The sequence below is a fragment of the Condylostylus longicornis genome, unplaced genomic scaffold (genome assembly GCF_029603195.1).
Source record: "Condylostylus longicornis isolate FDR11 unplaced genomic scaffold, ASM2960319v2 ptg000119l, whole genome shotgun sequence".
Lineage (NCBI taxonomy): Eukaryota > Metazoa > Arthropoda > Insecta > Diptera > Dolichopodidae > Condylostylus > Condylostylus longicornis.
The window spans coordinates 293977-307611 of NW_026578087.1; the positions used below are offsets into that span (position 1 = coordinate 293977).

The 13635-nt window shown below is 25.5% G+C and overlaps 1 protein-coding gene across 4 annotated transcripts in view; it reads right to left on the bottom strand.

Moving 5' to 3' along the window:
• Window positions 1-3245: 3245 nt before the first annotated feature.
• The window catches only part of LOC129614732 (ral guanine nucleotide dissociation stimulator), a 69137-nt gene continuing 58747 nt past the window's right edge, over window positions 3246-13635 (bottom strand). Inside the window, exons 2-7 of one of the 4 annotated variants that reach the window (XM_055529573.1) lie at window positions 11405-12355; window positions 6376-6477; window positions 5274-6269; window positions 5048-5200; window positions 4856-4990; window positions 3246-4689 (exon numbers count right to left, since the gene is read on the bottom strand). In XM_055529573.1, the coding sequence (XP_055385548.1) occupies window positions 3661-4689; window positions 4856-4990; window positions 5048-5200; window positions 5274-6269; window positions 6376-6477; window positions 11405-12166 (3177 nt within the window). In that variant the 5' untranslated portion in view covers window positions 12167-12355 and the 3' untranslated portion in view covers window positions 3246-3660. Of the gene's footprint in view, window positions 4690-4855; window positions 4991-5047; window positions 5201-5273; window positions 6270-6375; window positions 6481-11404; window positions 12356-13635 lie in introns of all 4 variants that reach the window. The other 3 variants (XM_055529572.1, XM_055529575.1, XM_055529574.1) reach the window with 3 other exon arrangements.

The window sequence follows — 13635 nt, forward strand, 5'->3', positions numbered from 1 at the left end:
TTACTTTATTATTATTTCGTTTAGCAAGTATAAAATAATAGTTTTAACATGTAAGATTACAATTTATTGAAAATTATTTAACTTGTTCGCTGGGTTTCTCAATAGCGAAAATGACATTGAGTTTTTTTAAAAACGAATGAGATTCGGAACGTCATTTTAAGCATGGATTGAATTGTGATTTATTTGTTTCCCGAAACATGGGCGAGCGAATACGTTGAATTCATTTTCGCATCAAGTATTGTTATAAAATATCATTCAGTAGTGCGTATTCTTTTTTAAAAAATTTTCTAAAAAATTTTTAAGAAATATTAGCCCAAAATATTATACGCCACTTTTTATGACGGTGCCATAAAAAATTCATAAAGACACTGAAAACCCAAAATGTCTTGCTAACCAGATGCGACTGATTTTCAAAATGTCCTTTTTCAAAAAATAAATAAATGTTGTTCAACAAGGATTAAAAAATAGTTTTACAGTTTGTTGCTAAGATGAGAAGAATAAATTTCAAGATAATAATTTTCATTAAAAATATGTACATATTTATAATTTATGTATTACCAAAAATGAAAGCGTTTGTGAATTGGAAGGCAAAACTTAATTCATGTATATCCGACATGAATTGTCAAAAATGTGTTTTTGAAAGCGCAGCAGTGTTTTGGCAGCATTTCTTTTAAATAACAATTAACAACTACAACCTGAAATTTCAAAAATTTTAGATCACATTCGCAGTTTTAATACCACTGATTTAAAATTAAGAGTTATGTACTAAAACATAGTGACTGCGATAGTACTTCTATAATTACAAAAACTTCGTTTTTACAAATGCCAATTTTGAAGTCGTTTTTTTCTGTTACAAAAGCTACTTAAAATCTAAGTTAGAAATAAAAACGCTAAGTGCATTTTTAAAAATACTCCTACTTAGAACTATACTATGATACAATTAAAAAACGTAGTTCAGCCGATCAAAACACGTTTGTTTCCAAAATGTGTCAAAATCAAAACGACAAAACAACAAAACATACAAGCCAAATATTGTCAAAACTAAAATAAATAAATAACTGCGATAAAGTAGCGTTAACTTTTTAATACAACTGTAATGTAGCACAACTTCTTTAGTTTTTAATCGCTGAATTAAAAACTAAAACTGATTGAATTTTACTATACAGTAACAAAAACGGCTTGTGATAGCTGAAGGAACAAGAAAACTGTGTTAAAGGAATATGGTTCATGGAACATGGAATTGGTTATATACAACATAACTTAGAATTATAATAAGAAACCCAACCACTAATTTATTAATAAACTTGACATTGTGATGATCGCTTATAACCCTACGAATACACACACTTCATTGTATCAATCGCACGCAACATTCTCTCTATTGCACGCTACATTCTGTCTATCGTACGTTTTATTCAATGTACTTGATTGCTTTACTTTGATTTTACCTCATTTTTTGTACGGATTTTTGTTCTTTAAAAAAATTGAGTTTTCAAAAATTTATAAATAAAAAGAAAACAACTACTTAAATTAATTTTTGTACAAAATAAGTAAATTTATTTTTTTAATTAATTGTTTTTATAATAAAATTATTTTTTTTTTGTGTATATAATTTATTTTTTGAATATTTACCATTTTATAATATTTGCACACTTTATAACGTTGTGATATTCAATTATTATAGAACATTTTTAGAAATATTACTATGGTGGGTAGTACCTACATAATTGATTTCTAAATATTAATGTTATGCTCATATAGATATACATACATTATGTTACACATTTTTATACATATATATTATAAAAACATACATGTTACATATTATAAAATTATTATATTTAAATGTTTACAAAATTTTGTAAGATCTATACAAAATTTTTCAATTTAAGTTTGTTTTTTTATAATTTTAAAATTAATATAAAAAATTTATTATTAATACATCAAATATTTAACATTATTTACAAAATATGCTATTTTTAAAGTTATTATGTATTTTATTATATAAAAAATATGTTAAACGTGTACTATTATTACTATATAATATGATAATAATTGTATATAGTTACAAATATAACATAAATTCGCAATGTGCGAATTGGAGTTTAATATTTTTGGTCAGTAAAAAAATTATATTAACGCATAATTATTATACAGTTTTCTATGCCGCATAAGTATATTGTAAGTAATCAAATAACGAAATAATATATTATGTAATAGTTTTGAAAATTGCGCAGTGAACTTTTTGAAAACTTAAGTCTTTAATATTTAAATTAAATGTAAATTAATTACATTTTTATCTGAAACTAAATTAGAGTACTACATTAAGTTACAAATACGCATAATCAAAATTTAATTTGAAAATATCAATCTTTTCAATTTTTGTTGTAACCTTTGTAATCGGTGTTCTAATGAAATTTTAAATAAATTATTGAAAACTGAGAATATTATTAAATTTACAATTTAGGCGAAATTTCGTTATAGGCATTTTAATAATATGAAATAAATTTAAGTTTGCACTGGCAAAACATCTTCTTTATTTTATGTGTTCATAATTTTGAATATATAAATACAGACCAACTTCAATTTGATCTATTAAATTAAGTTGCAATTAGATCTGCTATTATGGATTTGTTCTATGCAAACTACTGAACATACTTTTAATTTTTTAAAAAGAGAGATTGTGTCGGTACTATACTAAAATCTTTTTTTTTTTCTAAGAATAGTTTACAAACAATATTGAACAAACTTTTACTTTGCATGAAACTAAGTTCCTTAGCCAATTTTTATATTTTTTTGGTATACAAACAAAATTTAAATTGCCTAATTTTATGCATCATATATGATTCAATAATAAATTATCACTATGTAAAAAAAGTTGAATTCAGAATATTAAATTAAGTATAGCTATAGTTTGTTATCTGTAAATATTGAAGTTATGTATACAATAATATTTAACTATGATGATAAAGTTATTTTATCAGTTACATAGCGTTAGATTTTTACAATATTTTTTAATAATATAATTAAGAAATTAAAGTTACATTAAGTATAAGCTTTTAGTATCATAATTTTTAAAATAACATGTTTTTAACATTCTACACTTAATAGAATTACAGTTGGTAATAATTAATTAAAGTAAATTTTATAATTTATTTTATAATTATGCTATTTAAAAAAAATATTATCTTTAAATTAAAAAATAATTTAAATTAGAATGTTTTCTAAAAATTAATTTTAAGCATTAACAAAAATATGAAGCTGAAGGAAATTTTAGACAAGAATTGATTCTTTCTATTTTATTCATAATTGGTTCAATATAGAAGTGTATTTTATACAATATAGTATACGTTTTCAAATCATGTAATATTTCGTATTATGGTGTAATGCAATTTTTATTTTGAATTTTTTAATACGTTTTTGACAAATTTTATAAATTTTTTTAGATTAACACAATATGTTTCTTTTAATATTGAATATTTATAATTGAGGCTTTTGGCACAAAATTTGTTTATGCCGTACAGATACTATTTTCTAAACTATTCAATATTAAAAATAAATATAAATATATATTTGATATACTGCAAGAATTAAATTTTCATAAAAACATATTTTGTAGTCATAAACGTTTTCCTATGTAAGTATATTTATAAATTTTTTTTATTTTTTCTTTCGTCTTAAAATGAAATTTAAATTGTATTGTGTATTTACAGCATAATAAACATTTGCATTTGGTGGCATCACTAATTCTTTGTCGGGTAGCACCTGAGCTAATGTAAATTGGTCTGGATCACCTTCAATATCTAATTTCATCATAGCATTTTTTATTACTTGTGGTGTATGTTCATTATTCCCTAACATAATACTTTTATATAAAACAACACCATCCATTTCCTCGCTATTATCTACTTCTAATGTAACACGAATTATATAAAAATCTGGTGTAGAATTTTTTTGTCCAGGACTCTGTACTAATTGTGCATTGATTATTGGTGTTCCATCATTTGTAACAATTCCTGTAGATGATAGTTTACCATTTGATATTTTACTTTTTGAATTATTTGTACAGGATGATTTTTGATGACCACCGGAATTCGATGAATCAATGGAAATATTTGAAGCACTACTTGATGCTGACATCATTGAAACTGAATTTGGTGGTATTGTATCACGACCTAAACTATTATTTCTTGAATAATTGCTTTCTGTAAAAGATATACTATTACTTCCATTATTAAGTTCATAATAGAATGTATGTGAACCAGCGCCACTACTTGAATTCGATGCAACAGAATCTGTTTTTCGATGGCCAATTATATTTGAAACCGTTGATACAGATGATGGTGATGAATTATTATTATTATTGATATTATTGTTGTTGTTATTACTATTTAGTTTCCGTGGCTCTGATGGTGGTTCTATTTGACATGACAGTGCATGAGCTTCACGGTCATCTAAGACTAGCATCGATGCAAACCATCTATCAAAATGATGATCTTCTGGAAAATTATATACATTGGCAGCACCTTGCAACAATTTTATTTGTGCTAAAACTTCAAATTCTTTACGTCTTTTACTAAAATTGATTAAATTTTCTTCAATATAACTGGGATAATAAGCATCTATATACGTTAGTTCACTTAGAAATGCACCCAAAAAAGGTATTGTGCCATGTGATATATTTTGATCCTAAAAAGAAAAATAAGCAAAACATTTAAAACTACTTTATGTATGAATCAAAATTCATATTTTTTTTTAATTAAATCATATTAGTGTTACTATATGAGTGCGATTCATCCCATATATTAGAGTAAATATTTATGGTATTAAACAAAGCTTAAAAAAAATTATATACCTGTCCTTTAAGGACTTTAACCATATGCTTATCATTCTCTCCAACCGTATCGGCTATCTTAGCAGTGCCTTCACGTTGTAGAATTTCTGACATATCTTTAGCAAATATCCTTGATAATTCTCTAAAGAGTTCACACTAAAAGTAAATATCACGGCTATTAGAATGAAAATTTTAAGCTAAAGTATTTAATACTTTGTCCTTTGGCAATGCATTCCATGTCTTAGTTAATCTAAAAATGGGCTGGGATTCTAAACTCGTCACAATAGCCTTTAAAGAAGAAAAATTTTTTTGCAATCTTAATTCTTGAGCTATTTCAATCCATGTTGCGATATTCAAAGCCCTTTCCTAAAAAATATTACATGTATATCACCATTAATAAACAATGTCACAGGAAATAACAAGTTGATCAAGTAGATACCTGAGATTTCAGTTTAGGTTCAATTAATATACTTGAAATAACTCTAGATGATACAGCATTAAATTGATTAACAGTTGCAACAACAGTATCGGCTTCATGTTGATCTCGTTTTGTCCATGTTGCTCCTAAACATTGATGTGGTATGACTTTTTTAAATAATTCAGTATCCATTCTCGTTAATTGTTCAGCAAAATGTTTTACTGGTATATGTGGAAAACGATAAGCCTGTAATAAATGACCTGGTGTTCCACGAAATGCAGGCGCCAAACATAACCCAGAAAATTGTTCTGATAAATCTGAATAAGTTTGTTCCATCCATGGTAATGCATGATGATTACCGCTTAAACTACCAGTATGATGATAATGGTGATGATGATTTTGCTGAGCCTGCAATCTTATACATCTTTCATAACGATGTAAAACCTTCATATGCAAATCAGAATTTGGTAATCGTTTTGAACTAAATGCCAATAAATGACGTAAATTCTCTTCATTCCAATCTTCTGGAAAACCATCAAGCCAGACATGAAGAGCTGAGACTAGAGTTTTTTTATGTTGTTCATGTTTTGTTAATAAATCTTCAGAATCATAATTTGTTTCATTTGGAATATCGGGTTTGGTAATATCATCCCATATCCGAGTATCTGATGAAATGTCACCATTTTGATAATGAAGATGAAAAGAATTATTATGTGAATTTATTGATGATGAAGAAGCTATTGATGATGCTGATGAAGAAGAAATATTATTTGAATGTTTTTCTTTAATTCGTAAAATTAATTCGGTTAGAGTGTCATAACGTTTATAAAGTAAATCTAATATTTCTTTTGCATTTGAGAATGTTCGATATGTTGTTAAGAATACCATTATAAATGTACTCTCTAATTCACCATCATTAGTCGCTAAAGCTTCAACAAGTCTTGGTAATGATGCTGCTTTTACAAAGCGAACACGTACTGTTTCCCATTCTAAATGTGAAATTTCATCATCAGAATCCTAAAATGAATAATAAAAAATAGAAATTTATTAACAAATTAATTGGTAACACATTTATAATTACATATTTCCATTATATGTGTATATAGATATTCGTATTACTTACTTGATTTGAAATCATAATTGGCCGATGATATCGAACTTTTTTTAAGTAAACTGTAAATATTGCATCCTTTTCACGTTCCTCACCCCAAAATCGCCAAGTAGGCTGCTGGGAAAAAATTAAAATAATAATTAATTACAAAAATTCTAATGAAAATAAGAAAATAAAATAGGAAGCATAAAAGATTGCTCCCTAAGAAAATTCCTTATTTTGGGAATTATTATTTTTATTTTTATTTTTTTTTTGTATCAGTTAAACTTCAATTTATTATACAGTGTAGGGGTAGACGAAAAATTCTCTTACAAAGAAATAGATTTCCTCGAAAGTTTAAGATTAAAGCTTTTTTATCTCAAATGGTTTAAAACTTTTGTCAACATACGGCTGTAATTCATTTATTTAAATTTATGATAGCAAAAACAACACAAGTTTACAAAATTATTTTTTTTCATTCCACATCTTTTATCGTAATTTTAACTCATAATTAGGCTGTGGTTTTGTATTATTTTAATATTTTACATCTAAGAAAAAAATTATTTCTTAGTATCATTCAAATAACTTAAATTTTTTCGGGAATTCCTATTAAATTGGGAATTATAACGTCATTCAAACACAATAATTTAATTATAATTAAATGCGTATATTAATAAAAAAAATTAAATTTTTATTTTTTCTAATGAAATACCGAAACAGCAAGAAACCGAAATAGAGGAAACAAAGTATAATTATTTATCTTAATTTTGTTTATGTTTTCACTTGTAAAAGTTGTGGAGGCACACATAATAACAAACTGATAAAATTTTGCAAAAGAAAAAATATTAAAGTGTTAAATATTAAAATATGCTAATAAATAAATGTTAACTATGTAATATGCATACTAAAATAGAATAGGTTATAAATCAAAATAAGTAGCCTGATATTGAGTTTAAAAATAAAATCTTTAAACCAATAATATGACACACTTAATTCCTCTATTATGTTTGTACATACGTAATACAATTTAATGCCAATATCATATTATACCTATTTATATTATTTAATATATGTATGTAGGTACAAAGTTCATTTAGGTACATAAAATTTAATGTTCAATAAAATATTCTTGATTTGTTATGTCATGAATAGATAAAAATAAACTTCGTCATAATATTTAAATTCCATATGAATAGGAGAAAATGATGCTTTTTATGTTATTTATTTATTATCATATACATATATATATATACATATATATATATATATATACATATGAGCATTGTTCACACATAATCTGATTATAAATTCTTTTAAACTGACGTACGTAGTAATATAGACACTATGGAATGACAACTCAACTCAACAACTCAAATTGACTCTCTAATTTAGTTTTTTTTTTTGTTATTGAGATTGAGAAATATTTTGGTATACAAATTAATGGTGTGCTTTCTCATTAGTAAAATAAGATAATACGAGAAATGATTGAAAATACTTGAGAATTTTGTTAAGATAATTTGTGAAAAACAAAGAGAACACTTCAAAAATACTTATTAATTTGTTTTTGTATTGTATAGTGAATGGAATGTGTGATAGATAATTTATGTTCTAATTTAAAAATTTTATATTAGAAAATCTAAGCTTCTGGAAAATTTCGAATTTATGCAATATTTAATTTTATGATTTTGGAGAATATAAGAATTTCAAGTGATTTTAAGTATTTTCTAATTGAAAATAATTAATAAATGAGAAATTAATAATTTAAATAAATTAAAATTGAAATCAAAATTTACTCTATCAAGTTTATCGGACCGAACTTTATACTCATTCGAAACTTATTCAACTCCAATATGCTTGGTATGAGTAAAGGTATGTACATTTACAAAAAAAAAAAAAAATAAATGTTAGTTATCAATGGTATGGTCATTAAAAATTATATTTCAATAAAATGAATTGTAGAGTTAGAACCTTGTTAAAACAGAGTTATAAAAGATAACTTTTCAAATTGTGCTTGCAAATGGTTCCATAATCAGAAAAAGGCATTCCCGGACCAGGACATCGACATTTCATTTGATATATTTTTTACCCTTAGGTGTTTCTTACGTCGACTCATAGGTCATCCCCACCTATATTAGAAATATATCTAGATCTCTGAAAAATTTCAGTATTGCATAGCCAGCCCAAGCAACGAGTTTTCCAATGGGGTGACTATGCAAAAGTCCCTGAAAAGTAAAGGCACTGAAACAGTAAACGGTGCATGATGCACCACATCGTCTTAAATGTCATATGTCACTTTAAATATTTAAATTAAGTAGTTAAGAACTTTGTTAAAAACAAAAATATTTGAATATAATTTTATTTTAATAAAATATTCATTCATTGTTGTGGATTCAAAGTATACTTCAAAAATGTAAAGAAAAATTAAAAGAAGAATAAACAATAAGAATAGGTAAGATATTTGGAAATATTAAAAATAAAAATTTGAAAAACTACATAATAAAAAAATAAAAATCCATCACTTTTATTAAAAAAATCACTCAAGTATTAAAATATAAAAACCTCTTTAAACTTGCTTTAACTTCAAAAAATAATTCATAGAATCTACACATATTCATATATGTATACATACATAGTATATAAATGTAGTTCTCGTGTCTATAGGGAAACCAACCATGGAAACTTTTATTTGTCTTCATTTTTTTTTCGCCATAAAATCCTTATTCATATAAAATGTTCCCAGATTTATTTGAAAAAAAAAATTCTGCAAATAATTTATATGGAATGTATATATGTATATATATGTGTATGTGTATAAGAGTATATTTGAAAAGTTTCTCTTTTTTGTTGTGGCTTTTGTAGTTTCAGACAATTTCATCATCTAAAATTGTTTTCAAAAAAACCCTTGAATTACGCTAATAGTTTCGCCAATATATATACAAAATATATTGTGTATATGCATGGGTACCTGTATATTTTTTTGTAAGTTCTCATGAAAGATACATACATTTGTTATTACTTAAGCATTGCTACGGATTTTATGAATGTTATACAAAACACTGAGATATTTTTCATAAACATTACACAGCAAATGTATAAATAAACTTTGGTTTTGACAATAAAATTAATTTCAAAGATTTTAAAAAATTTGTGTATGTACGGAGAGGAATCCAAAATCGCATATACATACATATATGGAGCATTAACTGGAATAGTTGACGGAAGCAACACTCATTTTAAAAATACAAAAATAATTATTATTGGTTAAATAGAGTCTTAAATATTTCAAAGCTCTTGAGTGGCGGTCAAATATTTTGCTAGTTTCAAAATCTCAATTTTAATATAATTTTTAAAATTGATGTTTTAAATTTGGTTTCTAAATTAAAAATTACGTTTTAGATACATAACTGGAGTTTAAACTGAATGCATTATGCTATACAATATATAAGTTCGGCGCTACAATATAACACAAATTTTTGTTATACATATTTTGAGCATTTTATGCTATAAACGAAAGGACACAAATTTAATACCTTGGAAAATTAAAGGCTAGCATACAATCACTATTAAATACATACATACTTATATATTGAATATTACATATGTTTAAGAAGAAGAGAAACACTAAATGAAAGAAAAAAGTCATAAAAAAAGGAAAGAACAACTTTGAACAAAAATTAAACATCACTAAAGTAAAATTTTTTTTTATTATTAATAGTATATGAAGTACGAATATTTTTATATTATTCTATGATATAAGAATAAAATATCAGCAAATGGTTTTGCTAGAATGAACAATACCGGAACGGACATGATAATTTTAATAATAAAAAAATATTATACTTGAACGGTTCACAAAGACACAAAAGAAAGAGCAAAGTTATTACCATTGATTTTTTTTTTTTTGAACCTTGTTGAAAGGTCTCAGAAACTACATATAATGCCCATTGGTTTGCCATCTTTTTTTATATTATGCTTAAATTTAAAATTCAATTTTTCCTTAGCAAATAATTTTCTGCGCCCGTTTTTAGCTGCATTTCTAAAATTATTTTTACCCAAATATTTATACCCGTACGAACATATGTTCGAAGGGAATATTAAACTTACCTTACCGTTTGTGACGCTAAGAAATAGCGGTTTGAGATATAGACTCAAGTGCATGTTTTTGATCAGTGTCGAATTATGAGTAGTTTTACCTTTTCTGTCCGTCCGTCTCAGTGATAACTTAAGAACTAATTGAGCTAAGTTTATCAAATTGTTTAGCTAATTTCACAAATGTTTTATTGCAGTAAGTGCCATAACCCTATTTAAATTGGACATGATCGGAGTACTGAATCGGGTGGCTGCCTTACAACTTCAAAATTTAATTGGCTATATCTCAGAAACTATAAAAGCTATGGTATTGAATTTTGCACATGCAAATATATGAGTAGGGCCCATGTGTTTAATAAAAGTTGTTGAAATTTCTTGGCTGTTTGTATTAGCTGCCGTACAACTCTAATTGTAGTTTGACCATATCTTAGAAAATATCGAAAACGCATTAAGTACTGGAATTTCGCATAAATAAATATTGATACGACAACTTAAATTCATTGTCTATCCCATAGGATAACAAGTTCGTACCGGTATAACAGAGTTGACGCGGTCAACCCTATTTTTTCTCGTTTAATATTGATATTACACCTAAGACAGATTTACTTTGGGTTGGAGGAGTTTTCGGGGATGCCCGTGAGTAATCTGAACTTTGTCAAGGGACTAGAATAAATTTATCGGGGACAAGAGTATCACGGAGGGATGCCGATCAGCCTTCCTATTGTCTAGCGCAGTGTGGCAGGGTTGAGGATGCCACCTTCCCTCACTCACTGTAGGGCCTTAGGTTTAATAGCAGTGATTTTAGTTATTCCAAGAATTTTTTGTTAAAATTAATTTAAAATTAAAAATTTCATCATCAAATTTTAGTAAATCCAAAGTAAAGTAAATTCTTATTATATATACAATGCCTTCTTCAATTTTGATGTATAAACGAATTCATAACAAAAAAGAAAAAATCGCAGTAAATAGTTACCTTGACATACCACTTCGTCGTTGATGTATTTGTGGTATTACTTTGGTTATTACTACTGCAAGCATTTTTTTGTTGTTGATATTTTTTTGCTAAATTTCGAAGTGTACCGCCAGTACATGAATAAAAATATTTATTAAAATTTGATCCTAATTTTGTTGTTGCTGCTTTACTTAAAGACTGTGTCCCTTGTATAACACCATTACCATTATTTATTTGATTTGAATTAACATTTGTATCACTTGTTCTACGTTTCCAATATGCACCATTATTTAAATTTCTATTATTTTCATTATTTGTAATAATATTAGTATCTGATACGAAATTTTTTTTATCACTAATATTATTACTACTATATTTATCATCTAAAATACTATTTGAACTACCGCCACCTACTTTGTTGTCAATTCTACTATTATTATAATTAGTACTACATAAATTCCCATCGATATTTTCGATATCAATGAAATTTTTATAGCCAGCTGGTGATGTTGGCAAACTAATACTCATATAATGATTATGTTTTTGCTGATTTTGATGTTGTTGTTGTTGATATGGGTCATATTGATTTGGTACTTCTAATGTTGATTGAATTGATTTCTGTTGATGACATTGTTGATTTTGCTGTTGCTGTTGTTGTTGCTGCTGTTGTTGTGAAGATAATGTTCCAGCTGTTGCTATACGAATTTGTTGTGAACATTTTTGTGCAATTAATTTTGTTTTTTCAGTAATATTTTGAAAAGCTTCATTCGCTGGACAAAACATTTCATTTTATTTTTTATTAAACAATTTCTATTTTGAATTTAGACTTGCTTTTTATTTTTTATACATACATATATTATTAGTTAGAGGGTATTGACGAACGTATATATGAGTTGGATGAGTAATTCTTTTATATTTTTTTTAATTATTATTATTATTTTTAAATTAATTACTTTCCATTTATCACAGTTTCTGAAAATTTGAAAAAATATCATAAAACTTAAAATTTAATTTAAAATTATATTTTTAATTTGGTAGCGTAATTTCAATCCCAAAATATCAAATATTCAAATAAGTAAATTTTAATTTGCTTCTGATGTTTTGCAGTATCATTTTTATAAAATCACGTTTTTCATGATTTATTTATAAACCATGTTAAATTAGAAAATAAAATTTCCGGGGTGAAATTGGAAATGAAATTTTTTTGTAAAGGATAAATTTGAACTTTCTAAAATTTTATTTTTTTGTAATTTTATTTTGAGAAAAAAATTAAGAAATTTGTTTTGTAATGTTCTTGTGTTTCGATTTTGTTACTTGCTGAAACACTTCTGATTCAATTTAAATTATTTTTTTTTTAATTTATTGCACACTCCTATACTATGCGAAAAACCCAAAATTTTCATGTCAAAAAAAATTTCATTTAATAATGAAAGGACCATAAGAAGTTGATAAAACATCTCTAACATTGAGTTTATTGAATATGTAAAACTAAACCTTTATCTACTAAATTTGGATCAAACCATAACTAATGAATTGTAAAGTAGTACATTTCTAAGAGAAAACAAACAATAAGTACCTATAATAATTTATTTTAAGAGGAATTATTTTCTCAGTAAGAATCAGGTGTTAAATAGACACAATGGAATCCACGTAAAATTGCATCGGATAATAACACAACCCGCTTGTTTTCAAAAAAATTTCATGATCAAAAAATTTATATATATAGTGTTACATGTATTTTTATTCAGATAACGGCAACTTCGGAGGTGAGTTGAGTGAAGCAAAAATGCACAAATTTCTGCAATTTTGTTGGAAATGTGCTTAAAAAACCGGTTTTAACTCGTATTTATTTAGTACAAATTAATTTAATTTTTAGATTTTTCGAAATAATGCTATAATACATACTTAATATAACACATACATACATGTGTATATTATGTATATTGCATATTGATAACATTTAAAATTTTATTAGAAAACCTGAAAAACTTTAGTCGAATTTTGAATATGTCGTCTGTCTACCGCCCTCTTAATATTTATTGTGACGAAAGAATTTTTTTGAATGAATAGATAAATTTCATTTTTAATTATTTTACTTAATTTTTTTTTTTCGTTTTTATTACAGTTTTCTTATTTATAATGTGACTCACAAAACACACGTAAAATATGTTAAAGATTATACTTTTTGATTTAAAGAAATATTTTTAAGTTATTGACCCATTTTCATTTATGCTATAAAATATTTTGAAACC